This window comes from Alexandromys fortis, unplaced genomic scaffold, assembly GCF_014885135.2.
Source record: "Alexandromys fortis isolate MF-2015 unplaced genomic scaffold, M_Fortis_MF-2015_v1.1 scaffold_77, whole genome shotgun sequence".
Lineage (NCBI taxonomy): Eukaryota > Metazoa > Chordata > Mammalia > Rodentia > Cricetidae > Alexandromys > Alexandromys fortis.
Window position 1 is genome coordinate 8,183,285 of NW_026067967.1, and position 19,697 is coordinate 8,202,981.

The following is a 19,697-nucleotide window of genomic DNA, read 5'->3' on the forward strand; positions in this document are numbered from 1 at the left end:
TTGTTACAAGTTAGTTCTTGGTACAAATGAGGTTTCTGGAGCTGGAGCTTGGAACATGTCAACTTTAAGGGAGGAGAATGGCCTCAGTGTTCTCTAACAGGGAAGATGTAGACAAGTGTTTACTGGAACGGTCACTAACAACTTCTGGTACAATGGTCTCTTCTGTCTTCTTATTTTTGCTTTTCTTTTTTCCTGGTTTTTCAAGACAGGGTTTCTCTGTAGTTTTGGAGCCTGTCCTGGAACTAGCTCTTGTAGACCAGGCTGGCCTCGAACTCACAGAAATCCATCTGCCTCTGCCTCCTGAGTGCTGGGATTAATGCGTGTGCCACCACCACCTGGCTTTGTCTTCTTATCCTTTCTAAGGAGGTCAGACATAGTGACTTTTATGAAACTTCTGTCAGCCACTACTTAATCCACACTCTTATTCAGCACCAATGTGGACCCGAATGGTCTCATGACTCCCTCTCTAGCCTTGTCTTGGCTTCCTCTCAAAAACATCGTGTAGCCTTCTGCCTGGGAGGCCTGCACACTCCCTACCCACTTACAGGATCATCTCCTGTTTGGCTCTTAGCCCTTGGCTGGAAAATTACTCCCTCAAGTAAATGTTTCCTCCTTCAGAGGCTGAGATTGTGGCCTCCTGTTTCCATACCCCCATGGAGTCTTGAACTTCTCCTTCAGAATAGTCATTACATTTCTAAGTACCTCATTTGACTTCCCACTAAGTGAAGGCGTGGGTGGCTTCTGCAGCTGCCCCACTTAGCCTGTTTAGAGCCTCTTCAAAGCAGGCGCCATATGTATGGGCCATAATAGCTGGGACAAGGAACATTGAACTAGGAGGTAATCTGAAGCTGATATCTGATCCTAACTTTTTCATTATTTACAATGACATGCAGTAGGCAAAAATACATAGTTTCATGATTCTAGATTTGAATCCAAATCATAGATCAATCATGTACTAACTATAGGGCCTCAGGCAAGGCACCTTCTGTCTCTTAGCCTCATTGAAGGGGAAGTAAACCCTTTAACTAAAGTCATACTGAAAGAGAGAGGTAAACCCTGAACACAACTAATAAGTCATAAGATACACTATTCACATTAAAGAAGGGTTCAGTTAGGATTGAACAAGAGCTTGTTACAGTCAGTTCATGGCCCAGAGGTGGTTCTCAGTTAATTCTTGGTGAATGAGCAAATGCACATGCAAAAACAAATGGCAGGTTTTATGAGCGTACCCAATGAGAAGACACTCAGCAGGAGTAGCTTAACCTATCATACTCCACTGGGACCCTGGGACTAAGTCTGTGTCCTCTGTTCCAGATGAAGCACCACTGTGTAAGAAAGCCATCAGACCTTTGCACCGTGAACGTGAGCGGCATGAAGTTCTCCAAGGTGAGGCCAGCAGCAAAGGCATGACAGAGCCAGATGTGAGGGGGAGGAAGGGAGGGCAGACAAGCGCTCACCAGGCAGAAACAAATTCCAACTTTGCTTTAAATTTGGTGTTTGTATGAATTAGTAAAACTTACCTTATGAATCTGTTCTTGGGATTGAGGGCAAAGATGGTGTGAACTGGCCAGGGAATTTGGCCAGACTGTAATTCCTTGTGTGGAGTTCCCATCCCACAAGCTCACCACCTTGTCGGGATAAATAAAGTCTTATAATGAGGTGGAATATATAAGAATGTATATGACACCATTGTTTGTAATGATGGAAAATTTGAGATAGACTAACCTTGTCATACACTCAAGCAAGAAATTGAAATGGATGAACTGGACCTATGTGTATCAACACAGATTAATCTCCAAAGTGTTATACATATCTCAACATAAATCTCAAAATCATACTATTGAGTAAAAAGGCATATTGGACCATAAGTCTGTATGACTGTGAAGTTTTAAAGCTTGTAAATCACCCTTTGCTTAGTTGATGGATATGAACGTGTTGTGTATGTAATACATGAAAGATCAAGAGCGGGGATGAGGCGAGAGGTTTGGGGGCAGGTGGCACATGGAGAGTTGTAAGTCTTCTAATAGTTTCTTTCACATTTAAACACCTAAGATTCAGCTCTGTTAAAACTGGGTCATGCCTGGCTACATCTTCAGAGATCGTTCTCTGTCCTTTTCGATACATTTGAAGTACTCCAAGGTAGAGGAAAATGAACAGAAAAGCCCCCAGCCCTCCCCACACGACTGCTCCTGCACTCAGAATGTCTCTTAGTCCTTTAGGTGTCTGTTCTCTCAGCAGCTGCTCTCGTTTCCTGCGGGGCTCCCGGGCAGGGAACTAATCCTGTGTTTTTCTGGAATACTTTCTGACAGGCAAAGGAAAAGGACTTCAAACATTTCACTTCTGTAATTTATATCAACGCCTCTGAAAACCTGCTGCCTCTAGGTGAGCGTCCTCCTGGCCAGAAAATCACTTGTGACAGGATCTGTCTGTCCATCTGTGAACAGCCTTTCCTCTTGGGTGGAGCAGCCGGAGAGTAAGGGCCCCGGAGAGTACTCAGTCTGCACTCTGGTCCCACACTGCCAAACTGGAGCCTGTTCCTCCACACACACAGATAACCCTCTCCTCCAACCTTGCAAACTCCAGCAAGAGAGGTTTTTAAATCTGTGCATGCCCCTACCAGAGAGAAAGCATCTTGGTAATTCAGCAAATCCACAGTGACCCCTGCTGGTGTCAGAATGCGTGGCCTTTAGAAAGAACCGTGCCCAGTTTCTCTCTGGAGAGGAGAGTCGAGCTCAGACTCAGCCCCAAAGCAGGGTGCATATAAGCAACGGTACAGGGAGGTCAGGAAACACTATGCAAGCATACAAGGGGGGCTTTAGCCCATACCAGAGAGTCAGGAAAACTTAAGAAAAGAGCACCTAAGCTAAGATCAGAAGATAAACTGGGCTGGCCAGGCAGCTGAGTGAGTTAAAGCACCCGCTGCTGAACTCGGTGACCTGATGATGATCCCTGGGACTCACGTGGTAGACGAAGAAAACCATCTCCCGAAAAGTTGTCCACTGATATCTGTGTGCACACGTACACATACACACATGCGTGTATGCGCACATATGGATGCACATGTGCACAAACACGCACACACATACACACACATGCATGCACATGCACACATTATAATAAAGAAATTAACTCAGGAGTTAATGAAGGTGCTTTGGGGGGCAGCTGTATACTGCCTGGTCACAAAGATTGCTTACAAGGGAGGAGAATTGAGGCTAGACACATTGGCAGGGCTAAGGGATCTTGGAGGGCTTTGGGAGTCAAACTTAATCCTTCAGACAGAAGAGTCCTGGAAGTCTTTAAACAGGAAAGCTCAGTGAGGAGGGGGTGGATTCTTTTTTTTAATATTTATTTATTTATTATGTATACATTATTCTGTCTGTATGTCTGCAGGCCAGAAGAGGGCACCAGATGTCATTACAGATGGTTGTGAGCCACCATGTGGTTGCCGGGAATTGAACTCAGGACCTTTGGAAAAGCAGGCAATGCTCTTAACCACTGAGCCATCTCTCCAACCCGAGGGGGTGGATTCTAAGAGAGAAAATGGAGTCCAGGAGATGCTAGGAATCAGTTCAGTTTTCCATGGAAGGGGAGATGATACTGGAGACAGGCTGAGTGAGGGCGAGGCGACTTGTGAGGTTATAAGGAGAGGGATGGATCTCAGAGACAGTCCTGGAAGGCGGGGTTGATGAGATGAGCTTGGTTTGTCCCTGGGAGTTGGATGGGAGCTTCTAAAGAGGCATCCGATGAGACCCCTGCCTTGGAAGAAAGGCAAACGAGAAGATGGTCAGCCTCACTATTAAGGAACACAACACCAGGATACTATTTTGTGCCCATCAGAGATTGGCCAGTATGATACAGCCGGCTGGTGTGGAGGTGGGTGCTCTTGGTGAAGGTGAAGTAAAGAAGGCGATGTGACACCATGGACATAATTTGGTCGTATCTCTTGAAGTTTCAAACAGGGCTGGAGAGCTGGTTTAGCTGCTCTTGCAAAAGACCCAGGTTCAGTTCCCAGCACTCATGGGGTAACTCAGAACCACCTGTAACTCCAGTTCCAGGGGATCCAGCACCCTCTGCTAGCCTCCACGGGCTCCTTTACACACTTGGTGCACAGACATACACTAAACAAACAACAAATGAATACATAAATGTTTTAAAAATCAAAATAGTCTTTGCTTTTAGTAGCTCCACTTCTAGGACTTACACAAGGAAACCCACTAGAGAGCCTCTTAGTAGGCCTTACTGAGCATTCTGACTCAAGCCTTCTGTAGGCCACACAGGAGGTTCTAAGTGATTCTACACTGTGCCAGCTGCATGGCATCAGGATCCTTCATCTGGGAGGGCTGCCCACTAGCCAAGTGTCACCCCAGGCGCAGGACAGAAACTCTCACTGGGCAAATGCAGGAATCACCTTTGTCCCTCGTGACATTCCATAGTCCTGCAGCTTGTAGCAGTCCCACGGAGGACATATCTGGTTATGGGAGTCACCATTTACAGAAATGTTTATAATTTATACTTTCTCCTGGTCCAGACACAAGATACTGGTCTGCAATCATTTTTACCACAAGCAACAGTTGCCTAGTAACACAGTTATCATAGCATGTGTTTCAGGTTACCAGGGAAACAGGACTAGAAAGAGAATCTTAAGATGCAGTTATCATGTAAGAGGGAGTTTTGGATTACTTCTTACCCCCATCGCCTATATGCTATCAGTAGGAAAAGGGTAACGTTATGGCATGTCTATACCAGCAAGTAATTAAGATAGTGGACAAATCTGTTTGTTTTAACATAGACTAACCTTCAAGTCACACTGTTAAAGGAGAACAGCCACAGTGCAGCGTGTATCCCATGTTATAAGAAAAAGATTGTATCTCAATACACACATGAGAAAAATGAGGTGTATGCATGGCATTTTAAACAGTTGACCCCAACTGTTGGGGCTAAAGGAACATTTTTTTCCTGTGATGTTGACTATTTGGGGTGAACATAGTGACATCTCTAATCAGAAATAACAGATTATCTAGCAGTGTGGCTCAGTGGTTGAGAGTTTGCCTGGCATGCATAAGGTCCTGGGGTTGGTTCCTAGTCTGGGAAGAAAAAAGGAGAAAGACAAGAGATAACTTTTAGGTGGGCTTTGCATTTGAACACACTTTGTGTGTCCAAGCCTTAGTTTTCGCTCTTGCCTGTAATCCTAATTTCTAAAAAGTCACTTAGTTGCCCGAGCCTCCATTTCCTCAGCCGTAGAATGAAAGTCATAATTCCTATTAGTGAGTGTGGGTAGAGATTTTAATTTTTCTAAAAGATTATTTTTATTTTGTGTGTGTGGGCATGTGTTTTGGGTGTATGTACATGAATGCAGGCACTCATAGAGGCCAGGAGAAAGAGGCCATTGGAACCCTTGGAGCTGGAGTAACAGGCAGTTGGAAGCCACCTAGTGTGAGTGCTGGGAGATGAACTCTGGTCCTCTTAACTGCCAAGCCATCTCTGAAGCCCCATGGTTAGAGTTTTAAAGGCCTGATACGTAAAGCATCGTCCATGACTCACCCTTCCCCCTGTGGAAAACTCAGTGGATGGTCGCTATTTGTATCTTTCTCTTTAAGCCTTTATGAGCTCAAGATTCTCTCTTTCTGTTCCCATGCAGATGCTTTTCACACATTTCCAACCCTAAAGGAACTGGAGCTTGCATTCAATGGCATCAAGATGGTCTATGTGAAATATGGAGACTTCAAGACATTGGAAGTAAGTTGGAGGTAGGGAGTTTTTGGTCCTACCTGTTTCCCTGTAAGGGATTAGTATAGGGGTCTTTACAGAGTGTAACGTTGGAGAAGGGTTCTCCACGCTTTCACTGCTAGGCTCTTTATAGATGGCCTCTGGAGGTTGTGGTGGTAATGATGACAGTGATGATGATGGTGGTGATGGTGGTGATGGTGATGATGATGGTGGTGGTGATGATGGTGATGATGGTGATGGTGGTGATGATGGTGATGATGATGGTGATGGTGATGATGGTGATGATGGTGATGGTGATGGTGGTGATGATGGTGATGATGGTGGTGATGATGATGACGGTGATAATGATGATGGTGATAATGGTGGTGATTGTGATTGCCGCGCACCGTGCCCCCATATCTGCGCTCTGTGCGCTGGCACCCAGTTACCAAGCTTCAGGCAAGGGGCTGGAGGTTAAAATACACAGACACACACAGACAGAGAGACAGTGATACGGGTCATCCTTGAATTCCCCAAGAATGCCCTCTTTATTGTGTTCAGGGGCAGATTATATAGAGATAGCCACGCCCCAGCCAAACCCACCAGAAACCACTCTCCTGCCATCAGGAACTCCTGAAGGTCTCGTGCTCAGAGCAGCTGTAGGCACTCAGATCAGGGGAAAACAAGTTGTTTACAAGAAATTCAGGATCTTGGGTCTCACTGCTCCCAACAGGTGATGATGGTGATGGTGGTGATGATGGTGGTAATAGTGGTACTTGTGGTAGATAGGTAACTATAGCCAACATGTATGATTCTGGGATATAAGTGCCTAGGGTTATTCACGTGCAGGAGAGTCTATAGAAAAGTGAGTGTCAATGGAGTATCATAGGAGGAGGAGCTTCATAGCAGATGTATCTCCTTAGGTGTCTGAAGAGCTGTAGAGATTAAGAGCCAGCTGCAGTAAGATGAAGAGACATTATGGACCACTACCAAAACACACCTGACTTGTAAGCTAGGGTGGTCCCAGTGGACTGGGGTAATACAGGCTGTACATCTATTCCCTAGACCTAGAGGTGAGGATGGACTAAACAGTACGTTCTGTGTGCATGCACATCCATGCTTGTTCTCAGGACCTTGGAATAGGAAATCTGGTCTGCATCTCTTCATACTTTATCACCTCCTGTGACTTGGATAGACTAGAGGGCCACTTTTTTTTTTTTAAACAAGGGAATGAAGTTTGTGTCACTACTTGAGAGTCCCACATGGACTGGAGAACAGTGCCAGAAGGGGGGCTCAGCCACCTGGCCAGGCTCAGTCTCTCCCTGAGCAATGCACCCCTCCCTTTGTGCAGGCCTAAAAGGAGAGCCTTTCCACCCACGCCTTAGCAGCATGTCTACGTGTTGTAAGCTTTGCTAGCTTAAATCTGCTTCACGTGTGCCTCACTTGTCTCCTCTGTAGAAGGGAACATGTCAACATGTCAAGGAGTTGACGGCCTTTCTACGCCACAGTTTGGAAAAATTTAGCATGTTGGAATGGGCATCTTCCCCAGACGTACGCTGTGTCCTCACATTCTGAAAGCGTCTAGTGCTTGATGTAGGGCTGACTTTCCCATGGTTCTAGTCACACTGAAGATGACACTGAAGTTTGCTCTGACTTGGGACTTATTCAGTAGGCAAACTGTCAAAGTCCAATAAAATCCAAAATAAGAAGTAACTGATGCAGTTTGGAGCTATGTTAGAGCCTCGTTCTGTATGATATTTTGGTGCTGACAGTGGGAGGTGCATCCTCGACAGTAGAGATCCAAGGAGTCATTTCTCTGGCCGCCAGGCCCAGCTGCCCCTATGGACTTCCACTGTTGTTTGACCTTTTCAGAGAACAGTCACTGATCTCCTGAGAACTGCATATAGTGCCATGGATCGTGTCTTCCTCCTCCCACATACCCCAAACACGCCACAAGTGCCAGCGGCCACCCAGAGGAATGTGGTCACAGCTTTGGCTCTGAACAGCTAGCCCGGGATCTAATGTTCATCATGACTGATCTTGTATGTGCCCCCCCCTTTACAGTCTGATTGCATCTGATGAGGGTTATTTATCCTCCAGACCCCGTATTAGTCAAAAGAATTTATCGACAGAAGAAAACAGACTCATTTTAGGATGCAGAATAGAGATGAGAGAAGGAAATCTCTGGACCGGTCGTTTGTTCTCGTCTCTGTGATTTGCAAGGGCTCCTTAGGAAAAAAGATAAACATGTCAAATATCCCGAATTTGCATCTCACAGTAATGAATACTCTAATGTGTAATAAAACCCAATGTGACTCAGCAAATACTGCAGCCAGGCTAGGAATCTCTGTCCTTGGCTGTCAGCGAGCCTGCCCCAAGGGGAGCAGCCTAGAGTGGAATTCCTCCACAGTTTTGGAAAACTTCACTTGGCTGTAATTTGAAAGCAAATCTGGACCCAGCATTAAATAGCCAAAGCAGTAGAATTGGGGTCCACGTTTTTTTTTTCTGTAAGACAAGAAATTAAGTATCTTAAACTTTTATTCCATATATTCATAATTAATTTTGACCGTCATAACTTGTCATCCATGCCTCTGTAGAAGGGAAGAACTATAGAGTGGAGGCAACCAAGCGTGATGTTGAGTTGTGAACTACTCATAATTGCCGCATGGGACACACTATTCTATTTGGTTGTTTGTTGTTTATTTTTGAGACAGGTTTCTCTGTGTAATCCTGGCTGTCCTAGAACTCACTCTGTAGACCATACTGGCCTCACCTCACAGAGGTCTGCCTGATACTGCCTCCCGGGCACTGGGATGAAAGGCGTGTGCCACCTAACCTGGCCTCTTGTTTTTATTTTTAAATGTAAAGATCATCCTTTGCTCATCGGCCACAAATGGGCATCAGGCTGGATTTGACTCGTTGGCCTTGGTGTGCTGACTCCTGAGCTTGAATACTGGGGAACCATTTCAAACGTGGGTGGGATGGGGGGAGGTGAGAGTTGTGGACGGGTAGCGCTGTGTGAGCCTGAAGTGACTTAGGACAGACCTTGGCATGTCTTGGACTTGCTAAGTAGCTGAAACTATCGTATGGGACGGGGATCATGTTGTGGTCAGAGTTGTGTGTGTTTTAGAAAGCGTGTCTGGCTGCTGTATGAGGAACGTGGACAACAACTTATCACCACTGAAGAAAGTGATACCCTTCCCCCACCACTGTTAACTACCAGTAATCCTTCCCAGAGGGGCGGGGCCCCACGAGCCCTTTCTCCTTCCACAGCCACAGTCACACCCAGAAGACAGTTTTACAGCATCCCCTTCCGACTCTCTGTTTCTTAAGCTCTTGCCACCCCCTTCTGTGATGTCCCCTGAGCCTTGAAGGAGAGGGTATAGGTGTCCTATCAAGGTCGGGCACTCTGCAGCTACTTACTCTCTGTACTCGGATTGGCTGTGAGTCTCTGTGTTGACTACCCACCAGTACAGGAGTTTCTCTGAGCCCAGCAACATCACTTATTAACCGATGGACATAGAGAGCTTGCAGCCCAGGAAATCTTGGAGCTCCCAGAGCCAGGATGAAATAAGCCTTCAGCATGGGGGTGGTGAATGAGATGACGGTGCTGAGACAGTGGCTGATGTGGTGACCACTGGACACATTGTCCTCATCAGCTGGCTCATTTCAGCACACTTGCATGTGTGTCTGCTTCATGTAAGGGCCTGTGCTTAGTAATAAGGCTACCATACGGCAGTGACATGGCCCCTGACCTCTTCCACCATGTGCCAGACATAGTACATGGCATCTCCAGCTATCTGAAGACATGCAGCCTTGGACAAGTATCCTGGGGTAGCTTAGAGAAAGCTGACAAAGCCAGGGGAGGGAGGCAGCCACCTGCCTGAGGGCTGGGGACTGTTTTATAAGGAAGCACCTTTGAGATGGTCTTCTGGGGCTGAGCTTCCAGTGTCCAGAAACATGAAGAGGTGACTAGGGGGACAGGCCAGGGGTAGGGAGGACTCTCTGCCCCCCAGGGAGACAGAGCTGTGCAGTAGCAGCTAAGACTGAAGGAGGACTGAGCCTGACCCCCACAGGCTGTGAATGTGTGGGTGGTGAGGTTTCCCAGGAAGGAGGAGGGGACGGAGCCAGCTCCCGTGTGTGTTTGGGCCTCGTGTCACGTGTTACTTCTGTTATCCCTTCTTTTGTTTTGTATGGTAGTTCTTGGACCTTTCCTTCAACAGCCTGACTGAGGAGGCCATCTGTGATCTGGGGATTCTGCCGCATCTCCGTGTTCTTCTCCTCACAGGCAATGGGCTCACCTCTCTGCCACCCAACATGGCTGTTGCAGAACAGTAAGTTCTACACCCTTGGGTTTATTCTGCGTGTCCCCTCTGTCAGTCTAGTATTTGGCTACTCTTCTCTGACCTGGGCTAGCTAAACACGAATCTTTATAGGAGGTGGCTATCTAGATGGCTGGAACATCTGAGGGTGAGGAGCACTCAGAGCAAGGGCTCTGCCTCACTCATCCCTGATCTGCGGCAGCAAGACAAAGATCTGGTGCTTTTCATCCAATATGTAGTCAGCTGATGTTGACCAATAGGGATACTGATGGGACATTCCTAGTGATGATGTCCATTGCCACCATGGAAGACAATGACAGCGATGATTGACAGCAGTTTGTTAGTTGCTCGGGGGTGGGGATGATAGTGATCGATCATTGCATTTAGGGTTTCATTAGTTAGGATCATTTTATTTCCAAACTAACTGAGGAAAAACTGGGTATTTATGAACCTTTAGTGGTAGCCTGTACCTATTTTATCAGTATGTGAGAGGCTGAGGTAAGAGGTTCATGGGAGTTCAAGGTCAACCTGGGTTACATATTGAGACCTTGTCTCCTGTAAAAAAGAAAAGGAGGGCTGGAGAGTTGGTTAAACAGTTAAAAGCACCTTGTTTCTCTTGCATCAAGGACCTGGCTTAGTTCTCAACACCCACGTAGCAGCTAACAATCATCTGTAACTCCAGTTCCATAGGTCAGTGCCCTCTTCTGGCCTCCTTGGGCACTGCATACACATGGTGGGCAGACATACATGAAGCACCTATACATATTAAAAATATATATTTTTAAGAAGGAAAGGGAAGGGGGTTATAAATCTGAAAAGGCCTTCAAATGAATCTGCTGGATTTGTGTGCTGGGTTCTGGTGTCACGAGGAACTTCTCTTAGGGTGTCTATGGCTTGCACACAGTTTTGCTTGCCTTTGTGCTGACTACATTTGAAGCTGGGCTTTCTCCATGATAGGACGTGTCTCAGTCAGACTCACAAAAAAGTATTGCAATTGAGAATTTGCTTGCTCTGAGTACAGAGAGATCACCATTGGTATTTTTACTGTGGAAAATTTCAGAAATATCTAAAAGGAAAGCTATGGTTTGACTTTGTAATATGCCCTCAAATGATTTATACGCGATAGGGCTGTTGTGGGAGGGACAGGAAGTTTAGGAAGGGAGGCCTGGCTACAGGAAGTCATTTCCTGGGAAGGTCCGTGGGGGATCTTGTACCCCCTCCCATCCTTGTCTCTCCCTGAGATTGGTAACCTCTGCCATAGACTCCAGTCGCATGAGTCCATCTCAAGCTCAGACTCAAGAGAGTAAAGGATCCCAACTGAAGCCAGTAGCTAAAAGAAATGGTTCTTCCCTGTAAGTTGCTTTTCCGTGGAGCGATGGCTCAGTGGGTAAGAGCACTGGCTTCTCTCACAGAGGACCTGAGTTCAACTCCCAGCCCTCAGATGGTGTCTCACAACTATCTGATACCATCTTCTGGGGTACAGACATAAGTGTCGACAAAACTCAAACATAAAAAAACATAGATAAGTTGCTTTTCGTGGGTGTTTGTCACCACAGAGGACAAACTACGTAACGGAAGGAGAGTAAGTGGTAAGATGGGTTCCCATGCCCCTGCCACCCAGTAGTTAGCACCAGACAATTGTGAGGTCATGGCCAGTCTGTTACAGCTATACCCCCCTCATGCCCTATTGTAGATTATTCTTAAGAAAAATGTACCCAGCTATAAATAACTCTGCTCACAAATGAATCAGAAGATTCATGTGTCATCTATAAATATTCAATATGTGCTCCTAGAGATAAGGGCTCTTTTAAAACTCAGAACCAGCAAGCCTTTATTCCACCTCCAGCCTCACCAATGATAAGTAGAGAGAATCCATTATATAAATCTTAGGACACTTCTGGGGCAAATGGAGAAGAGGGATGTGGAAGAACAAAGGAAGGAGGGCTGACACTCAGCTGCTGGGAGCCGGGAGTCTGCACCTGGACTTGTAGAGAGGCCGCTGCTCATTCTAGCCCTGCTGCCTGGACACTCACCACCGTCTCTGTTCCCACGCTGCTGCTGTATGAAGCCGGGCGGAAGATTTGCCCCCACTTTCCTGGGTTGGCAGAGTCTTACCCGTCCCTTCAATTGATAGCACTGCGCTAGAAGCCAGGTTAAAAAGTCAGTTTGGCATGCATAGTTAAGTCTGCCATGCAGAGCTGAGCACAGAGGGAAGGGGTGAAGGCTGAGGGCATGGAGCCAGATGACTGGCACATCCACCCTTGGAGCCCTAGTGTCTCTCTCCTCTCTATATTTCATTCCCACACAACAGTAACAACCACCATAGGCTTCATGAAACTGACATTTGAAGACACTCTCCCTACTCCACAACATGCTGACATGTAGTTCCATCAGCTTCTGTATCTATCTCTGAACGACTACTTCCATAGAAATGTAGGAGCCAGGCATGGTAGCATTGCCTGTAATCGCTTGGAAGAGAAAGGCGGAGGATGAGAGTTCAGTGCTAGCCTGAGCTACACTGTGAATTTGAGGTCAGCCTGGGGTACACAGTGAGACTGTCTCAGAAAAAAAAAAACCACTTGTGGATGTTTTATAACCAAAAACTAAGTTATGAAGTCAGTGATCACCTAGCGGCTTATATCTGCAGTGCACATGCACACACTCATGTGTCTATAAAACAAGAAGAAAATGTAACAAAATAGTCACAATTGCTGCAGTCATCTTTGTAGGCAGATTCTTCTTTGGGCTGCCAGCTCACAAAAATGGCATGGAGATTTATTACTAATCATGAAAGCTCGACCTTAGCCTAGGCTTGTTCCTAACTAGCTCTTATAACTTAAATTAGCCCTATTTTTAATCTACATTCTTCCATGTGCTCATTACCTCATTTCTATTGTACCCTTCCTGGTGTTGTCATGCCTGACTGGTGACTCTGCCTTCTTCCCAGGGTCCTCTCTGCCCCCAAGCTCCTGTCTAGCTATGGACTATTTAGCTTTTTGATTAAGCTAATCACAGTGACATAACTTCACACAGTGTAAAGGACTATTCCACAGCTTTCCTCCCTTCTTGTCTAAGTAAAAAGGAATGGGTAACATAATAAAACTATAAATAAAAAGAACATTATCAGGTAAGAATTGCATTTACAATGTCCAGCCCATTTGTATTTGGCATATCTGGAGAAAATGCTCCATTATTTATTCTATCTTGATGAGTCCAAAGCTCTGTACCTAATTTACCTTCTGTCATAACTAAGGAAAATTGCAACTATGGCTACCTCGTCTTCAACTCTATCAAAGACCCCAGAAGAAATAATATTACCTGAGTAAACAGTGATTATAGTGAAAGCCATTTCCAAACCTATAGAAATGAGACACCTGGACAGTCACTCAAGGTTCTTCTGCAATGCTGGGGCATCCAACCTTAGGAGTACAAACCTGGAATATCTGGCAGACTCTTCTATGAAGCAGGAATTTTTAAAGGACTTTCCTGCCTTACTGTAGGAAAGTTAAACAGTCTTTCTCCTTTGTGTCCTGTTGTCCAGTTTGTACAGCATACTGTCAGCAGTTAAGTTTCTTGCCCAAATGGCCAGTTTTGCCACATTGAAAGCAGACTCCATATGGAGTTTCTTCAATGCCCATCATCTCTGAAGGCAATTGATGCTGCCAGGAGCAGATGCGTCTCACTGTTATGAAAAGTCCTATGTTAACAAAAAGTTTTAAATGTCATATTCTGTAGGTCTTTGAAGTGTTTGAAGACCATCTATCTATTTAAAATATATGTTTGATCTTGAAAACATACATGACTAAAAGTATTTTTGCTTTTTGTTTTTTGTTTTTGTTTTGTTTCATTCTTTTGGTTTTTTGAGACAGGGTTTCTCTGTATAGCTTTGGAGCCTGTCCTGGAAATAGCTTTTGCAGACCAGGCTGGCCTCAAACTCACAGAGATCCACCTGCCTCTGCCTCCCGAGTGCTGGGACTAAAGGAGTGCACCACTACTGCCTAGCTAAAAGTTTGATTGTTATAGGTGACTAACTACTAACCTGTATTTCTTTATTATCCTAAGTAGTTTTTAATAAGTTTCAAAAACTAAAAATTTACATTGCATTGTTAAATGAGCTGCATTGGTGCAATGCCTTAAATAAGAGGAGAAATGTTGTAAGTATTGTATGTTCTAATAAAAATAACCTTAAATTTGTATTACTGTACAAAAATCCATACCAATGTAAAGTATTTGAGACTACTGGTCATTCAAAAGTAGACTCTACAATCCACCCTTTTATCTCATCATTTTTATACTATAGCTCCCTTTTTTCTTCAAAAAGAGATCCCTGAATCTAATGTCCTTTGTTTAGTTTTTTAACCATGACCAATAACAATTTGTAACCAACCCCCTTAAACAATGATAAACATTCATTACCCACCAAATATTCAAAAACCATACACCCCACCTCTCAGGAATATAGAAATTGTGTTTTCTAGACTGCTTTCTGTTGTTTGGGAGCATTGGTATCTTTGGGGGACCCTGAGAAAATTAGGTAATGGTTAAGTCAAGTCCTGATTAGAATAGTCTGTGAGGCTAGACCATCTCAGCCAGCAGCCTTGAAGCTGTTTGGATCTCTCAGGAAAATCTAAAGGAAGATCTCCTAGAGAGAAATTTCAACGATGGTAAAGATGCCAAAAGAGCCAAGAAGACAAGGGGAAAGTCAGGAAAATGATGTACAAGCAAAATATGAGTATCAAAGAGTGAGAGCCTGAGAAGAAACAAAAACTGTACCAAGTATTGAAGTGAAAAGGTGATCAGAGGAGTCCACAGGCAGGCTTATCACGTCAGAGGGACCTGAAGATACTGTCAAGCAAATCAATCTGTGTTCTATGGAAGCTCTGGAAGAGGAAGAGGGGCAAGCTAGGAGAGGGAAGAGGAGAGGAAAGAAGGGAGGGAGGGAGAGAGGGAGGGAGGGAGGGAGGGAGGAGGAAAGGAGAGGCGGGAGGAACAAGGCAGGCAGGGAGGGAGAGAGAGATATTATTTGAAGAAATAATGACCCTATAATAAGTTCCTAAGCTTTATATGAATATAAGCATCCGTGAAGCCCAGTGAACTTGATACACACACTATAATTCATGTCAAAGATAAAGAGAAGTTTGAAACCGGTACCAGGGAAATGACCCTTCACATGACGGAGTCTTAGTAAGAGCATCAGATGATTCTTGACTTTGGCAGCTAGAAGGCAGAAGTCTGACATATTCAGAGTGCTAAAAGAAAAACCTGCCTACCAGGAGTCCCTTGTCCTGCAAAGCTGCCCTTCAGGATGCTAGAGGAATGCTACCCTTGAGAGGACCCAGTCTCTATTCCTAGCAGCCACACCCAGGAGCTTTCAATGGCCTGCTGGACTCCAGCTACAGGGAATTCAGTGCTGTCTGGCCCCCGTAGATCCTGTATTCACAGGTGTACACACACACACACACACACACACACACACAAACCGTCTTTCTGTGGTAAGGGAGAAACGAAGCATTTCAAGATAAGCAAAAGCTAAATGAACTCTCCTTACCTGTAGACCTCTATAGGAAGTGTTAGGAGGGGCGTGACCTGAGACTAGGATGAAAGACAGAACCCAAAGTCCTAAGCAGAAACAAAGATTGTATTTAGGTCAATACTCTGTCAACACGGTATTACTGTAATAATACTGCAGTTCCATGTAGAACGCTGTGGGCAGAGAAGGCGAATCTGTATCCCAAACTGCCGGATCACTTTAATAGGGACAAACACTCGAATGTGAAGGAAGGAATGTATGGCAGCCAGTCTGTCCCCACTGGACTGCTCGAACTCCTGAAAAGGTGCCTTTGGGGCACAGTGGTGATCTCTGCTGCTGGCAGATGATGCACTGTGTGCTTTGAGGACGGGAAGTGCATAGTCTTCCTCCCTGCTGTGGAGGCCAGTTGGCCGCCTGACATTCACAGAATTGGGTCACCTTGTCCATCTGATGGCTGGGATCTCTGCAGTGTGTACACCCACAGAGGACAGAAATAGCCTTCTATCCTCCATCCATCTGAAAGTCCATTCAGAGATCAGCCCAGCCACCGTTAGCAGTTTTTTTTTTTTTTTTAACAAGCTTTTATTATCCACCCACTGCCTGGGGAAGATCTGTACTTCTGACTCTCTCTCCACGCAAGCGCATGGACAATCAGGTGTGTTGCTGTAAGCTTTACTGCTGTGTAGAGCCAACCATGACAGCTCATTTTTCATTGATGTTAGCATATCAATACAGAATAATTTTCGAGTACAGCGGAGGCATTTTCCCCATCTAGCAGGTGCAGGGCTTTGATGGTGAGCTGAGGGAGACAGTGGCGCAGCTGGACTAGGCACCACGGGAATTTCAGACATTTTGAAACCGACTTGGAAAGACAAATACTGAGAGATCTCTCTCAGACTTGGAATCTGATTTGTGAAACCCAGCTGGGAATTGAGCTCTGTTGGTAAAGTGAATACTTAGCATCACAAAGCCCCGAGTTCAATTCCCAGCAGCACACAAACTAGGTGGCACCTGATCCTAGAACTTGGGAAGTGGAGCCAAGAGGATCTGAAGTCTGAGAATACATTGTGAATTTGAGGTCAGTCTGGGAAACATGAAATCCTACTTTTAAAAAGGAGGTAGGGAATGTCTCAGAGGTTAAAAGTTGGGGTGTGTCTGGGTACCCACCTGTAACTCTCACACTGGGGCAGGCAGGCAGATGGCCTCTAGGGGTCCCCAAACAGTGACCTCCAGCTTCAGTGAGAGACCCTGTCTCAAGAGAAAAAAGTAGAAAGTGATAAAGACCGCTGGCCTTGACCTCTGCCCCCACACATGGATGAACCCAGTTGCATAGACATGTGCATATATACACCATAACCCCCCCCACACCCACACACATACACATACACCCACACACACAAATAACCACTCACACACCGACACACATACACCCCCACACACATACACATAACCGCACACACACATACATACACACACACCACACATACACATAACCACACACATACATACACCCATACGCACATATACACCCACCCACACATACATACATCCTCCCCACACACATACACATACACCATAACCGCCCCATACATACGTACACATACACCATAACCTCCCCCCACACACATACACATACACCATAACCTCCCCACACACAGAATTATGAAAAGCTTATCCCATAGACGCTGAGAGCAGAATGAAATAGAGGCTGAGGAGAGCTGGGAGAGGACAGTGGGAAGAGGGGATCGACAGGTATAGAGAAGTGAGTTCTCAATTATAAGTATGTGCTGGATGGTAAGGAAGGAAGGAAGAAAAAAACTAGAAGAAAAGATTTGGAATATTATATGTGTTTGAGAAAATAGATGTGTGTATGATGATCCAAACATTACATAATGTATATATTTTCAAAGCATCGCATAGTGCTCCATAAATACATTTTAAATGTGCCCATTATTTTCAAAAGCACATTTCTGTCACTAGATGAGTCCCATCAGTCAGACATCTGGTTCGTGATGAGTGACTCACATCACATGGCCATTTTGTGTCTCATGTGTGTATCAGTCTTTGCCAAAAACTGGTTTTCCAAAGGAAAGGGGGCAATATTTTTCTCTTAATGGTTTCCGATATTCCTACCTACAAAGGGTTCTATTTATAGCACAGCATTGCCATTCACCCAACCAGTGCATAACTGAGCGAGAATAAAAGAACAGCTTGAGAAAATGAAGAAATGCAAGCTTCACTTGAAAATCAGGAAACGCGGCAACCCTGTCTTGCTTTGGACCGTCAGCACCTGGGTGGGCTTGCTGAGTGACAGTTCAGCAAAAGAGCAGCTAGCACTGCAGTCCCAACCTGCTGAAGAGCCTTGTCCTGAAAACTGGTGATCGGGAGAAATTAGTCAGCGGGTCTGAATGCCACAAGTGCTTCACTTGTGGTTCCTGGAACCCAGCGGGACCAACGAAGCTTTGTACAGGCAATGCAGCCTGACATGCTCCACATACCTGAGCACCAAGGAAATTAGACAGGTGACAGCCCCTAGAATTCCTGTGTGGTTTACCTTTAGCCTGTGACACAGGCAGGCCTTACTGTGCCATCTGGGGTGTGTGTGTCTGTGTGACTGTATTACCAAGTCCAGTCAGCATGATGTTTCCTGTGGGACAACAAAATAATGAAAATCCTTATGGATTGATCATAATAGGGCTTGAAGTTCATGTGGCCCTGAGGGAAAAGGGCACAGGTATACAGATGTCCCCGTCAGATTAAAGCAAGCTATTTCTGGAAGTCCAATTAACTGATAAAGAGAAGGGTCCATTTTCAGGTTCTCAGATCCACTCCAAGTGCCACAAGCCCTGTTGATTTACCACAGAAAGCTTTCACATCTGCAACAACAGCTGGAGAGGGAGTCACCAGGGAGTTAAGATCCCATAACCTGCAGTCATTCCTCAAGGCCTAACATTTGCACAAGGCAGATGAGCAGGGGGTGCTCCATGGGAATGTCATATGATTTGACAGCCTCCCTGTTCCCATGCGTCCATGCCGGCACCGCTCTCTCTGCAGTGACCTCGGGATGACAATGGAGTTTTCAGTTTACTGTTAGGGAGGTGTTCTAGAGCTCCAGCGTGGCGTTTTCCATAGCAACAGCCCCCCAGTTTGGGGCTGAGTAAACAAGCGTGGGTGTTCTGTCACTTGGTTAGTACGTCTAATTCAAGCTGTGGTGGGAATTCTAGCCTTCCCCTGGCCTCCACAGTCCCCACGCCGAATGGCAGTCTTTCCCCCCCCCCTCCGCCCCCATGCTTTCCACATCCCCAGAGACCCACGCCGGCCAGGAGGTGTCGTCTGATGGTTTGTCCAAGTCCAGCTGGACATTGTACGGTGCTGCTTGCTGTTGTGTGTGGGTGGCTACAGTCATAGCTAGCGCTCGCTCAGATGCTCAGATGAGCTGCTCTGAGGCAAGAGCTTGCTTTTCTCTTTCATTTAAACCCGATTCCATCTAATTTAAATGGCAAATACCGAACCAAATGAAATGTCCCAACTCTCCCTTTTAACAACTTAAATCACTTTTTTCTTGGCATACTGAGAGTTTCTTTGATTATCTAGTGTAGATTCTACATGGATAATTCCAAACCTTCTTAATTCGGTTACAGTAACTGAAATTATTTGAAAGTATTTCTAGTAAACACTGTCTCTTGGGGTTTAGTTCTCTGGTTCCCTAAACTTTACCCATAGGCATTTTCCTAGGCTCCCATTCTGGGGCACACCATGGACCCAAGGTTTAGGACCCTCATTGGTACTATCAACAGACTTTCCAGTCAACTTTCCAGCCTGCCTGTCATTCCTGTAGTGGGCAGACAGCTCTGGGGAAAGTAGCCTTTGGGTCACTTCCTAAAACTCAGCCCCATAATCCCTCACATCTTATGAGTTTAGGGGCACTTCAGATAAGTTGGCCTACATTACTTGTCTACTGTTGGGAGCAGTAAAACAACTTGTTTTTCTCCTGATCTGAGTGCCTACAGCTGCTCTGAGCACGAGATCTTCAGGAGTTCCTGATGGCAGGAGAGTGGTTTCTGGTGGGTTTGGCTGGGGCGTGGCTATCTCTATATAATCTGCCCCCGAACACAATAAAGGGGCCATTCTTGGGGCTT

At 45.6% G+C, this 19,697-nt stretch overlaps 1 protein-coding gene and 1 long non-coding RNA gene across 5 annotated transcripts in view; one reads left to right on the top strand and one right to left on the bottom strand.

Moving 5' to 3' along the window:
- The window catches only part of Xrra1 (X-ray radiation resistance associated 1), a 62,815-nt gene that overhangs the window by 14,170 nt on the left and 28,948 nt on the right, over window positions 1-19,697 (top strand). For both annotated transcript variants that reach the window (XM_050154413.1, XM_050154414.1), the window contains exons 5-8: window positions 1,315-1,386; window positions 2,310-2,382; window positions 5,639-5,736; window positions 9,907-10,040. In XM_050154413.1, coding sequence (XP_050010370.1) covers window positions 1,315-1,386; window positions 2,310-2,382; window positions 5,639-5,736; window positions 9,907-10,040 — 377 coding nt within the window. The remainder of the gene's footprint in view (window positions 1-1,314; window positions 1,387-2,309; window positions 2,383-5,638; window positions 5,737-9,906; window positions 10,041-19,697) is intronic.
- Window positions 6,041-18,883, bottom strand: LOC126508922 (uncharacterized). 3 transcript variants are annotated; one of them, XR_007594004.1, is made up of 4 exons: window positions 18,113-18,883; window positions 16,726-16,806; window positions 10,635-15,647; window positions 6,041-7,934 (listed from the first exon to the last, which is right to left on the bottom strand). It is a non-coding gene; the product is annotated as an uncharacterized lncRNA (long non-coding RNA). The 3 variants fall into 3 exon arrangements; XR_007594005.1 differs by lacking the exon at window positions 6,041-7,934 and having other exon boundaries at window positions 10,048-13,725; window positions 15,577-15,647; XR_007594003.1 differs by lacking the exon at window positions 6,041-7,934 and having other exon boundaries at window positions 10,048-15,647.